A 12482-nucleotide genomic window follows, 5' to 3' on the forward strand; every position below is an offset into this window, starting at 1 on the left:
ATATGCTAAATATATTAAAATAATTATTTTGTTGTGTTGAAGAAGTTATCTTTTTACTTATAATATCAGCTGTTTTTAACAGACTTGTGGGCACACTGTTATCTAACATTTTGAGTCAATTAAAACTAGTTTACATGAACTGTTAACACAATTCGTTCATTGCGAATGCAGAGTGTAATTAATAAAAACACTATTCGTTTAATTTTCACAAGCATGGTAGTCAAGCCGCTAATAAACCTGAACATTTGCAGTGTATCTTAAATTGAACAGTGAACAAGTTGAGTAGTTCGTAATTGAACTGGTTCAGAACAACAGACAACTCTTAAATCTAGGCAACGAGAAAAAAAGTTGTGTAAAAGAAACGTGTATTAATTAAAAGTACACGTACACGCAGTATGTCGAACAATGATGTCGCCGTGCCGGCGACGGGAGAGGCTCCTGTGAGTTTATATTAAATTTACCGAATATCGCCCATCTTAATTACCCTTTTCTCAAATTTAGGTGGCGGGTGCTGAGGGTCAACAGCAACAACAACAACAGCAGCCAACGCGCATGGAATCTTTTTTTGCCATGACAAAATCGTTGATTCTGCGAGCGCTGATCATTTACTTTGTTAGCTCGTTCTTTCGCCGACCACAGCCAAACGCTAGCCAAGACAACGCAGTGGCCAATGCGGGTCCCAAAATAACCGCGTGGAACTTTTTCGAGAACGGTACAGATTTCGACTTGCACGTTTGGCTCTCTGAGGAGCCAGATGTGGTAAACTTCCAGCAGAAGGCGAATTTGTTGTGGCTGCAAGAGGACCTCACCTATGGCGACTGGATCTCAGGCCCCACTGGCAATGGCATTTATACACACAACCTTAAAATCAAAGCCAGCTCGCATTTGATGAACAATGGCAGCGTTTATCTACACGCATTTGTAACCCGCGCCGGCGAAAGCCCCGATCCTAAATCACCGAAGTACTCGCGAAATGGTCACATGGGTCATCAGCAACACCAGTTGAACAAGTACAAGAAACTGCGCGTAAATCGCAACTATAATCTGCTGGCAAGCGAGAAGGAGAAGTTGGAGCACGAGCTGAAGCACGCCAATCTCAAAGATCAGATTGTGTCCCATTGGCATCCCAACTTGACCATTAACCTGGTGGTAGATCAGACAAATTGGGCCCAGGGCAGCGTGCCTGCTCCACTGGATGAGTATGTGAAGTTCGTAGATGGCGGCAAGACTTATTTGCCAATCGTGTTTGTCAACGACTACTGGAATTTGCAGCGGGAATATCAACCGATTAACCAGACAACGCCTGAGTTGGATTTGCAGCTGACCTTTCAGCCTCTAGGCATGTTCAAGTGGCAATTGTATGCCGCCAAGCAGATGAAGAGCAAATGGGCTGGCAACATGCTGGGCGAAATAATGGCAGCTGGTGCTCCCGAAGAATCAGACGAGGATCAGGACTCGCTGAAGGAAACTTTGCTTGATACAAACATCTATCTGCTGGGTATTACAGTTGCCGTATCCATATTGCACTCGGTGTTCGAGCTGCTCGCATTTAAGAACGACATTCAGTTCTGGAACAATCGCCAATCTCTGGAAGGACTCTCAGTGCGATCTGTGTTCTTTGGAGTGTTTCAATCCTTGATTATTCTGCTATATGTGCTTGACAATGAGACGAACTTCATGATTCGTGTATCCTGCTTTGTTGGTCTTGGTATCGAGGTGTGGAAAATCCACAAAGTCGTTGATGTCAACTACAACAACCAGCAAAAAGTGCTGGGCATCTTTCCGCGCATCAGCTTCAAAGACAAGGGATCGTACTCGGAGAGTTCCACAAAGGAGTACGACAAGTTGGCATTCAAGTATCTGGGATGGGCATGTTTCCCACTGCTCATCGGCTATTTCGTCTACTCGCTGCTCTACAACGAGCACAAGGGCTGGTATTCCTTTGTGCTGAACATGCTGTACAGCTTCTTGTTGACCTTCGGATTCATTCTGATGACACCGCAGCTGTTCATTAACTATAAGCTGAAGTCAGTAGCTCATCTGCCTTGGCGAATGATGACCTACAAATTCCTCAACACCTTCATCGACGACATCTTTGCATTTGTTATCAAGATGCCGACCATGTATCGCATTGGCTGCTTCCGTGACGACATTATCTTCTTTGTGTTCCTTTATCAGCGCTGGCAATATCGCGTTGATCTTAAGCGCGTCAATGAGTTTGGCTTCTCTGGCGAAATGGAGGAGCAAGCCGCCAACAAGCGGCAGCAACTCGAGGGTGAGAAATCCGCCGCCGGTTCAATTGAAGGAGTGCCCAACAATACCACAGAAGCAGGAACAGCAACAGCAACCAAAGCAACGCCGAACGCGACGCCGACCAAAAAGACAGCTGCACAAAAGAAGAAGGACTAGATAGCCGTGCATCCTAGACTATGCATTAGAACAATTTTAACAAGTAATAATCGTGACATATACTCCATTTGTGTGTATGTATTGTACTATATATATGCAAAAATAATCACACTTTCAGTATACATAGCAACGGACGGTTAAGCAGCCAAATGTTAGCCGCAGTAGCAAACATATTTTAGTGGTAATTGTATGTGTATTTGTTTGTTTTTGACCCCATGATGGTCCATAGCATTCGTCATTGAAATAAATTCAGTGTGAGAAGTATATCTCTTAATCTTATCTTATCAATCAAAAAACATGTCGTTTTTATCTTCTACCTTTTTTTTGGGATGCAACAGGTGTTTCGAACTCGAGATAGGCCATTTTTCTCATGCGCAGTACCTTGAAAACTAATGCACCCCACTAAGAATTTTTTATTGGAGTCAAATAAATATTTGAAAGTTTTGACAATCAATACATATTAAATGCGTTTGCACCAGAGGATTAGGATAAATCAAAAGTCAATTTTAAATGCCCGCGTCAAACTGTAATCGAAGCTATCGAATAGTTACATGATGTTTTGCAACACTAAAAACGACCGCTGACGAACACTTGAGAAGAAGAAAAAAGAAACAAACCAAAATAAAGGAGTGTACAATTGGCAGCAGAAAAATATTTATAAAATTCATTTGAACTTCATTATTCAATACCAGGGACTATCCTTAACTTGGAATGCATCGTTCTGAACCATCTTGTCATTGCAACAAAGTTAATTTGTAACGAGCGACTACGAAAAGTTCAACTGCTTGGAAAGTGGAAAGTGTTGCGAGTGAACAATCGCCATGTACTCTGAGTGGGCTTCGCTGTCAACCCAGATTAGTGCCAATAGCTGTGGTGCGCAATGCTTTAGTGTTTTAAATAAGTTTCCCGCATCTGCTGGACGGGAAGTGGTTATATCTGTGGTAAAACAATTAGGCACAAATTTGGGAATCACGCAAAATGCAGAACCTAGCCACTTGGTCAAGGATGAAGAGGTAAATACGACGCACGCAGCCAGACAGAGAGAGAGAGAGCTCAACTATCATCTTCCTCTAACAGGTCAAATGGTGCATGGATGTCATTTGCTTTGGCCTCTCGTTGCCACTTCAGGAGCATGAAACCATCAAGGATTGCGTCAATGTTTATTGCGAGTGGTTGACGGCTTTGCATCCGCAGCCTCGCATTAGCGTTCCCAAACCCATTTGTGAGGATGCGAATCTCTATGCCAGACAAATCATAAATCATTTCCACAATCTCTTTGTGCCGCGCCAGGGTGAAAGTAAGTTGGCACAAGTTTTGAAAATAACACTTCACTACATATTGAATATTTGATGCCTGCAATCATACAATAAATCTATTAACTGCAAACCGTAACTATTCCATTTAAATATTTCAAGTCTTGCCATTTCTATACCAATCGAAGCTTGGTAGGTGCTGCTTGGATCTGTTATCATTTGGAATTAATTATCTTATAGTAACATAAATTCGAAATACTTGCAGGCAGTGACACCATCAAGCGTCAGGCTGTCCTTTGTCATCGCGTGCTGCGAACTCTTCAGCAAACTGCTCAAATATCACAGCAAATGGATCGTCAGACTTGGGACACACTGCTGCTGTTCCTGTTGGCCATCAATGAGATTCTATTGGCGCCACCAACGGTGAAAGATGATGTTGGCGACCAGTTATGCGAACGAGTGATCTCTGTGCTCTTCGAGGTTTGGTTGTTGGCCTGCGTGCGCTGCTTTCCATCGCCCTCGTTGTGGAAGACCTTGCAGGAGTCATGTGCTATGTGGCGTCACCGCGTTGCTCTGGTGGATCAATGGAACCGTGTCAATTTGGCATTAACGGCACGTTTGCTTGAGTTCAGTTACGGACCCGATTTTACTCAACTCAAGATTGGTAGGTGGCAATTACAAATATGCCAAATTTTATAATTGAACTAACATGCCTGGCATTTCGTTCACTTGCAGCCGACGAGGATAGTCAGCTTATACCTGCGGGCATGTCAAACGACTGTGTGGCCCAGACTTGGTATCGCTTCCTGCGCATGATCGGCAATCCCACCGCACTATGTTCTCCGCATTTGATTAGCAAGTCCTCGCACTTTGTGCAATGGGCGCTGACTCATGAGAAGGGCGCCGAAACACATCAACATCCGTGCCTGCAAATGCTGCCGCAGATCTTTCTCAATGCTATTAAGGGAATCTCCAGTCAAGTTGATGCATTTTTGGGTAAGATAAACCATAAACCTGTCTGCGGTATTTGATTTGATGGGTTCAGTAGTCTAGATGGTTCATTGCTATCTCTGTAATTTTCTCAATCTCACAACTTAAATTTTAAATTATCGGCGATGTAGGCGTTTATCAGCCAGCAGCTAATCAGCAGGACAACGTAGTTACGAATCTGCTTGAGATACGGCACTCCCTCAACGAGGCCACCTCGTCCACGCTTCAGCAATTCATACACTCGAGCAGCGTTTCAAATATTAGCACTCAACAAGCTGGACAGCAGCAGCATCCGCATCCGCATCATCACCATCATCTTCCGCATTTGCATTTACATGGCGCCGGTAGTTTTCTGCGCGACAACTTTGTCAGCAGCTCGGCTAGTTCTGCTTTAAATGCCATCATGGGCCACCATCATCAGCAGCAACCACAAACCCAGGCAACAGCAGTAGCAGCAGCACAAACTCAAGGGCATCTCAGCCATGGCCATGCTTCTCCCACCAACGTTTGCCACGGACCATCAACGTCAACAGTCCCTGTAGGCAGCGTAAGTGCAGGTGGCAGCCACTCAGCTGGCGTGGTAGGCTGCATTTCGTTCACTCCAGCTGAGCCAATGCTAATGCCATTGGCGAACTCGACTAGCAACAGCAGCTGTGTGACGCCAACGCCGCCTCTTCAGCGTCGCTTAGCCAAAAGTTTCAGCGTAGCTCCGTCTATAACGCAGCAGAAGGGTGCGATTTCATTAAATAGTCCATCGATATGTTGTGACGCATTTCACTGTTGCAGTTTATGTTTATTTTATTACAAATCTGCAGTTGACGCATTATTATGCCTGAATTTTTGTTTTTTCATTTTTTCTTGTACACCTGCATGATTTGATTTGCTGTGGTCCTCACATTAATATGTATTCTACTGCCTGAGTTTTTGAGTTTGCACATTCACTCTCAAGTCTGCGATGAGTTTGTTTGTACTCATACATACTCTGCTAATAGTACTCGTTCTCCCATGCATAATAGAATTTAATTTATCTATTGTACGCCCACAATTAAAGCCTCGCATGCTCCGCTGCATGTTGAAATATCCAACGATCCGCTGGCAGATGTACTAACTAATTTCTCACACGCTTTCCCTTCCCACTCGCTTTGCAGGCTTAAGCAAAACTGCGCTTATCAGTCTAACACGCAGTTCGGCGAATGCGGCGGCCCCCACAACGCCAACTTCAGGTCCGCCCTCATCGAGCAGCATCAATTGTGAGTGTTGTTGTGCCAAGTACTTGTTGCTTCTTTTTTCTCTCTCTATTAACTAGCTAATTACTCACGCTCTCGCTATGAATTCCATCTACTACCTATGCCTCTGCCTCTATAGCGTTGCCATCCATTGGAACTGAAGTTCGGACGACGTTGTCTGTGGCTCGTCCAAAGTGCAACAGTATTCTGCATTTATTTGGCGAGTGGTTGTTCGAGGCAGCGCACATAGGCGGCGACACTTGGTTACAGAACCGTAAGAGTGAGTATTCGCCTGCAGTTTGAAATACATATATAATCAAACAACAAATATTTTTTAACATTTGCTCCAGGACAAGCATGTGAAGCCAGCAAGCGACCGTCATCAATGATAATGGAAAATCGCAAGGGCTCAATATCGCTTTCACAACCAAATTCACTGAACGACCCGTCATCATTGCCGCCCACTCTGACCATAGACAAGTATGAATCTGGCCGTGCTGAAGCTATCGGCACTCTGTGTAAGATTTTCTGTGCCAAGAAAACGGGAGAAGAGATCCTGCCAGTCTATTTGGCCCGCTTTTATATGGCACTACAGCAGTGCCTAAAGATTACCGAGTCGAAAGAATGCGATGAAACATTGGCGAGTATTTTGCTGCACTCAGCCGATTTATTCCGTTTGGATCTGGATGGCATTAATGTGCTACTACCTGGCTATATAGCTGCATTGGAAATTGTGCTGCCCGACAAGGACTTGAAGCTAAAAACTCAGGCAACTGCATTTAATCGAACTGATCTGCGTCGCTCAGCAATTAACATTCTTCTGTCGATTATGGTGCTTCCCCTTCACTACCACAATTTGCCTATCCGGAATTTGACTTCGGACTCAAATGAAAAGTAAGCGTGCAAATACATTGAATATTCTGCGACTATATTTCCAAACTTAATGCTAGGCCGCTGACCTTCATTCAACTTAAAGCGCGCTTGATGAATATTTTAATGAATGCCCTGCAAGTTGAGACGGATGCTCAGAACACTCATATGCTGCTTGGCGGATTGTTGCTCTGTGTCCAGGATGCGGTTACTTTCGAAGAGTGCGAGTTAAGCGGCAATGAGCATTTAAGCGGACAAACTGGTCAAAATCATGAAGATAATTTGCTTAGCTCCGGTAAGAGAACATTGTCAGATTGAAAGCAAATATTTAATTTGATGCTTTTTCGTTTCAATTATTTATAATTTTTTGTGCATTTTGTTTTTGTTGATCTATCTGGTTTGAATTGGTGTTGCCAATGTGATTGTGTCATCAGCCTGCTCGGAGCGTTCCGCTTCGTTAGTCAGCGGCACAGTAAGCTTTGGTGGGCAAACCCCAGCAATGAGCTCGCGTGACACGGCCTCAGCTCACGAGTATCCGAGTCTGACTATATCCGATGATATATCGGTGGATTTTACACATGATTTTGAGAGCATTGCATCATATGGTAAAGTAGATCCATTTCAAAATTCCAATTATGTTATATTTATGTTTGTGTATTTGTGCTTCATATTGCATTTTTTCTCCACGTTAATCTTGTGCTTTTTCTATTAAATAATGAAAAACAATTCGAAATATTACAGATAACGCACACGCTTTGTTTGTACGGGCTACTTATTTGGTTTGCCACCGCCTCATTTCCTCGTGGAAAACGGATTTAAATGTTTCACTAGCGGCTCTGGAGCTGTTGTCCGGATTGGCACGCCTGCACATACGTGAAACAGGTAGAGTACTTGGCTTGCACACATGATTTATGATGTGTTTAATTCTCCTATAATATAGCAAATGTAAATTCTTCTCATCCTCACTGTTATTTGTCCTGTTCCTCACCACACTCTATTTTCCATTTGAACTTGTTAATGTTAATAACTAAAACACTGCAGCAAGGAAATTAGCAAATGGTAATTTACTAACTATACTAACAAATCTCACCACTTTTATTTTTTTCTTTTCTTTTGTGTTTCTCTTCTCTAACACCCACTCAATAATCCTTATCGGTTCATATCGCAACACTAAAAATATTAAATCACAATCGTACGGCGGTAATTGTTTTATTTGATAACTACATATATGCATATTTATATGTTTTGTGTTTTAATTTCAACGGTCACCATGTAAATAACCCACACAACCAAACAAACACCACCTGAACCCACATACATACATCTTAGATTCTTTAGTCAAAATTGTCGAACCAAGCCAAAATCTAACGATAATCTCCACAGACGCTCTAGAGTGCAAGCGGGCAGTCAAGTGGATATGTGACTATATTTGCTATCAATGCTCTCGACCTCCGCCTGCCCACAGTAAGGATCTGCACAGCACAATCGTTGCAGCGTTTCAATGTACAGCAGCATGGCTGATGCAGCATCCATACTTGCTGCAGGATAAAGATTGCCTGCAAACAGTCCTGGAGGTTGTCGAGCTGGGTATATCTGGTACGAAAAGCCAAAGCAAAAATGGCGATTTACCCAAATTCAAAGATGAAAAAGAACTCAAGCCTGCTTCAATGAGAGTTCGTGACGCGGCAGAGAATCTGCTTACAATTATTCTGGAGCAGGTCGGCTATTTCCCAAGCGAGTGCGGCCCAGAGTCCATATCTTCACTCTTAAATGAACTGGCCTTAATCAAACATTGCACGCATCCGACTGGAGATGGATCTGTTGGTGTTTGCAACACTGAGCAAGCAATTTCCAAGTTTAAGTATTTTGTTACCGAAAACTCGACTATTTTGGCGCTTCTAGAAGAGCCTTTAGGTAACGATCAGGATCCGCAACCAACAATCACTCGTAAGTAGAATTCGTACACTAATTTCATGATTTAATAATAATCCATTTCATTTAAATTCGCAGTCCTTATAAGGGGTCCATTTGGTCGACATGCCTGGACCATGCAACTGCGCCATCTACCGCGCAGCAAGTCTGGCATCAAGTATCATGCCGTTAATCCAGGTCGACCCATACCCTTGAATGACATAACACAACGTCCCGAGTGTGAGCAAAAAAATTTCCCCGAAGGTGTTGATAAAGTGCAGCCCTGCGTGGCCGACTACTCAATACCAACCATTGAGCAAATACGTGAGCAGTATGGTGCCAGTATAATAGGTGATTTAGAAGCAATGCTTGAAAACCAAAGCATACATGAGAAGCTAGCTTGGGCAGAATCTGACAATAGCATGGACAGTCTGTCACATGCTCAGGAATGCATACCTCCCGCTGTCTGCCACGAGTTCCACGCGGCTCGTCTGTTTCTATCTCACTTTGGTTTCCTTAACTTTGAGATACGTAATCCGCAGAATCCAAATGAATCTTTGGGAGCACCGCCGCAAAGGCCACTGATTGTACTTGACACGACTGCCAGCGCTTTTGCAGCAGACTTAGAGAATCTAGATAAACTCAGCGCTCGCACACACGATACTGTTTATGTATTCTACGTAAAGGTAAGGCGTAACTCATTGAAATCATTCTATCAAAATCGTTTCGAAACATTGTCTTTGCCTTTTTCAGGCGGGTCAGACAAGTGCGTCTCAAATAATTGGCAATATGGCAGAGGATCAGACATATGACTCCCACTTTGCCAACATGCTCCAAACATTAGGTTGGCCAGTTCAGGTGGCGGATCACTCGGGATGGACTGGCTTCGTACACAATTCATGGTCCCTCAAAAACACAACGGAATCGACAGATCGCAATCAATCAAATGTATCTAACGAATTGTCCTATAATGGTGCGCAACATGTACTTTATTGGGCGGATGTGTCCGCTGAGATAGCTTTTGTAGTACCCAATGCTTGGAATATGCGCTATAATAGTGACATTGATAGCTGTAGCCTGTCGAGCAATATCAGCGACCAGAGCACGGCGAGCAATGTATGGATGCGCGGAGAGGATACTGGGCCGTTAAAGTCGAAGCCAAGAAATCTCAGCTTAGAGCTTGACACTGGCAGTAGAAACAAGGAACCAATACCACCCACTCGACGAAAGGGTACTGTTTCGAAGCCTGTGTTGCTCGCTCAAGCTCCAACAAAGATATTTCTCGTATGGCTGGAGAGCTTTGAGGATTATTTGAATTTCCCTGTTGAAGATCTTCTGGCCTACGCACGCACTGGAGAAGAGCTACATTCGATGCAAATGCCAAAAGCAGCTGATTGCCATGTGATTTTTGTACATTCTCTGCAGTCTGGTTTGCTGCGAGTAAAACTCTTGGGACCATCTGGACGCATGAGCTTTGCTACACCACTTGTCGACGGCATGGTGCTCAGTCGTCGTATTGTGGGCAATTTGGTTCGTCAAACGGCGCTAAACATATCACGGCGCAGACGTTTAGATAACGATAAGTAAATACTAGTAATTTGTAACCAGTTTGAGTAAGTAAAATGCTAATTGCTTGTTTACTATTTGTAGTTACCAACCACCACACGTGCGTCGTCGCTTGAAGGTGCAGGACATAGTCCAAAAGTACAAAATGGATCTGACCGAGGCAGAGCTCTTGGCGCATTTGTTCCACCGCTCCATTTAAATCGAATCAACTAACAATAAGTTAACTTATTTTACTGGTATTGGCGCTATTCTAAATGCATTTCAATGTATTAAGCTAAAATAAACTAACAAAGTTAGGTTCTCAAAAACACAAGCAAACAAACAAGTTAACTTTTAAGCTATAAAGTCACACCTTGTCTCAACTAGCTAGCCACTTTTGCCTCATCGCCCACATGCTAACAAGACGCGATTAAAGCATTTACAGAATGCGCAAACTCCGTACTGAAATAACCCAACCACTACGTACAACTCATAGAGGCTGGCCTCGAATGCAGGCAGGCTGCATATATTTTTGACCGCAACTGCACAACGGCAGCAAAAGGCCTCTGCGTGTTATTGCAATATTTCTCAAAAGATAAGAATGTGACTATAGCTGGGCTTGGGTGCATGCCGAAGCTGAACGTTTGACGCTAACATTTTAGATCATACACAAATAAAATCGGGCAAAACATATTTTTATGCGCATTTTTACTATTTTAAGTGACTGCTTTATGAGACAGCCGCTGGTTCTTGGTTTCTGGCATGTCTGCCAGCTTGGCTAAACTATTTCCCATTCTTTTGGCAACCACGCTTTGTTTTTCAATAGGCACTGCGAGCGATTCAAATGACTTAGACAACGAACATGGCTGTCTCAGAACTCCAGTTTCTAAATAACGTTACCTCACATATTGTAACTAAAAGCTGACCCACAAAATAACTAATTCTCAAGTAAAAGAGCAAGTCTTAAATATACACTATGAAAGGCGGCATTTTAGAATCAATCCAAAAGATTGCTACCCCTTTACATGCATTTGACACTTGTCGGGATCATCTACTCGTAGTGTTCGTCAAACACGCATACTGGCATTTTAGTTCACACTAACACCGAAGCAAACTCAGGTCGAATCACCAAACACCAAAACAAAACAAAAAAATTATAAAAGGAGGCATCTACAAGCAAAACAACAGCGGCAAAGTAAACGACAACTAGCCATAAGAAAAATGACCAACGATAATTTTAATTTGAAACCAGTTTCTATGCTAAACGAAAATTCAGCGGCGCTGCCGAAGACCCAAAAGCAGCGATCCAAGGAATCGAAAAGAAGTGGCAAGCTAAACAACAGAAAATTATCAATAAGAGACAAAACTCATGGAGAGAGAGTATCCGCTAGTGAGAGAGCAGAACAAAAACAGTCACAAAACTAGAGCTTGGTCAACGCAAAAGAATTTCTTGTTTCCAAAAGACAGGAGACACTGAGTCACGGCGAACACCGAAACCGAGTGAATACGATCACAGCCAATAGCCAGCAATACTAGCAGCAAGTGAAGTAGTGGTCATGGGACCAGCAATATCAGGCGAGTAATTCTTATATTCTTATTCTTATTCTGCTTATATACGAGTTGCCGGTGGCTATAGAATCTCGTTGGATTGGCTATCGCACATACATACATACATATGTATAATATATAGCAAATGCTGGAAACCGCAGCTCTCGTGAAGTCTACGTAGTTATAGCAGCGAGAGCGAGAAAAGCGGGAGAGCTGTGTTAGAGCGTTAGCAGAGTTTCCGAACAAGAAAATGAAAAACGAAAATGCAACAAGTGAAAAATATGTTGCGGGCGACGGCAATGCAGCGGCAGCGCACTCTGTTCATTGCGCTCACTGCTCACTGTTTGGTGTTCAGTGCTTGCTCCTAGCATTGTCCGTCTATGCGCTTGCGATACAACAGGTAGACGGCTGGGTCTAGGGGCGAGACAGGAGGCAGAAGGCAAAAGGAAGGCGCAACAACAACAACAACAAAACAAGCTACCGCATTTGGTACGTTTATGACAAGAGCAAGAGAGCCATTCTCTCTCATTGTGTTTCTCCAGTTTTCTGTGGCCCAGTCCGGCTGTCCGTCCTTATTTCTCTCGGTATCGGTCTCGGCCTAAACCTGTCAAGCGACTTTTCGAAGCCAGGCTGCTGCCACTATGATCATAATTTTGTGTGCTGCTGGCTGCCTTTGAGTTGCAAGTTCTTCTCGCAACTCTCAGGCAGTTAGTAACGTTGCGACCACAGA

General features: G+C 43.5%; 2 protein-coding genes across 14 annotated transcripts; both read left to right on the plus strand.

Annotated features, from left to right (window-relative positions):
* The first annotated feature begins 45 nt into the window (after nt 1-45).
* LOC132799023 (putative lipid scramblase CLPTM1) lies at nt 46-2673 on the plus strand. The gene is made up of 2 exons (XM_060811149.1): nt 46-440; nt 502-2673. The coding sequence occupies exons 1-2, from the start codon at nt 396-398 to the stop codon at nt 2407-2409; spliced, it is 1953 nt and encodes a 650-aa protein (XP_060667132.1). The 5' UTR covers nt 46-395; the 3' UTR covers nt 2410-2673.
* Nucleotides 2674-3001: 328 nt separating this feature from the next.
* Nucleotides 3002-10888, plus strand: LOC132799017 (ral GTPase-activating protein subunit beta). Of its 13 annotated transcripts, XM_060811119.1 has the most exons (17): nt 3003-3422; nt 3487-3706; nt 3825-3854; nt 3928-4326; nt 4398-4658; nt 4784-5383; nt 5801-5902; nt 6018-6158; nt 6229-6772; nt 6829-7043; nt 7183-7353; nt 7490-7630; nt 7790-7807; nt 8132-8695; nt 8759-9345; nt 9413-10242; nt 10310-10888. In XM_060811119.1, the coding sequence occupies exons 1-17, from the start codon at nt 3231-3233 to the stop codon at nt 10422-10424; spliced, it is 5130 nt and encodes a 1709-aa protein (XP_060667102.1). In that variant the 5' UTR covers nt 3003-3230; the 3' UTR covers nt 10425-10888. The 13 variants fall into 13 exon arrangements, with proteins under 13 accessions (XP_060667104.1, XP_060667105.1, XP_060667102.1 ...); XM_060811115.1 differs by lacking the exon at nt 7790-7807 and having other exon boundaries at nt 8078-8695; XM_060811117.1 differs by lacking the exon at nt 7790-7807 and having other exon boundaries at nt 8087-8695.
* The last annotated feature ends 1594 nt before the right edge of the window (nt 10889-12482 follow it).

The sequence above is a fragment of the Drosophila nasuta genome, chromosome 2L, assembly GCF_023558535.2.
Source record: "Drosophila nasuta strain 15112-1781.00 chromosome 2L, ASM2355853v1, whole genome shotgun sequence".
NCBI lineage: Eukaryota > Metazoa > Arthropoda > Insecta > Diptera > Drosophilidae > Drosophila > Drosophila nasuta.

Excerpts from the sequence above, each read along its gene's own strand:
- LOC132799023 (XM_060811149.1), top strand. The coding sequence starts at position 396 with ATGTCGAACAATGATGTCGCCGTGCCGGCGACGGGAGAGGCTCCT. Across the intron at positions 441-501 it reads CGGCGACGGGAGAGGCTCCT|GTGGCGGGTGCTGAGGGTCA; the intron begins GTGAGTTTATAT and ends TCTCAAATTTAG.
- LOC132799017 (XM_060811115.1), top strand. The coding sequence starts at position 3,231 with ATGTACTCTGAGTGGGCTTCGCTGTCAACCCAGATTAGTGCCAATAGC. Across the intron at positions 6,159-6,228 it reads TTGGTTACAGAACCGTAAGA|GACAAGCATGTGAAGCCAGC; the intron begins GTGAGTATTCGC and ends CATTTGCTCCAG. Across the intron at positions 9,346-9,412 it reads TTTATGTATTCTACGTAAAG|GCGGGTCAGACAAGTGCGTC; the intron begins GTAAGGCGTAAC and ends TGCCTTTTTCAG.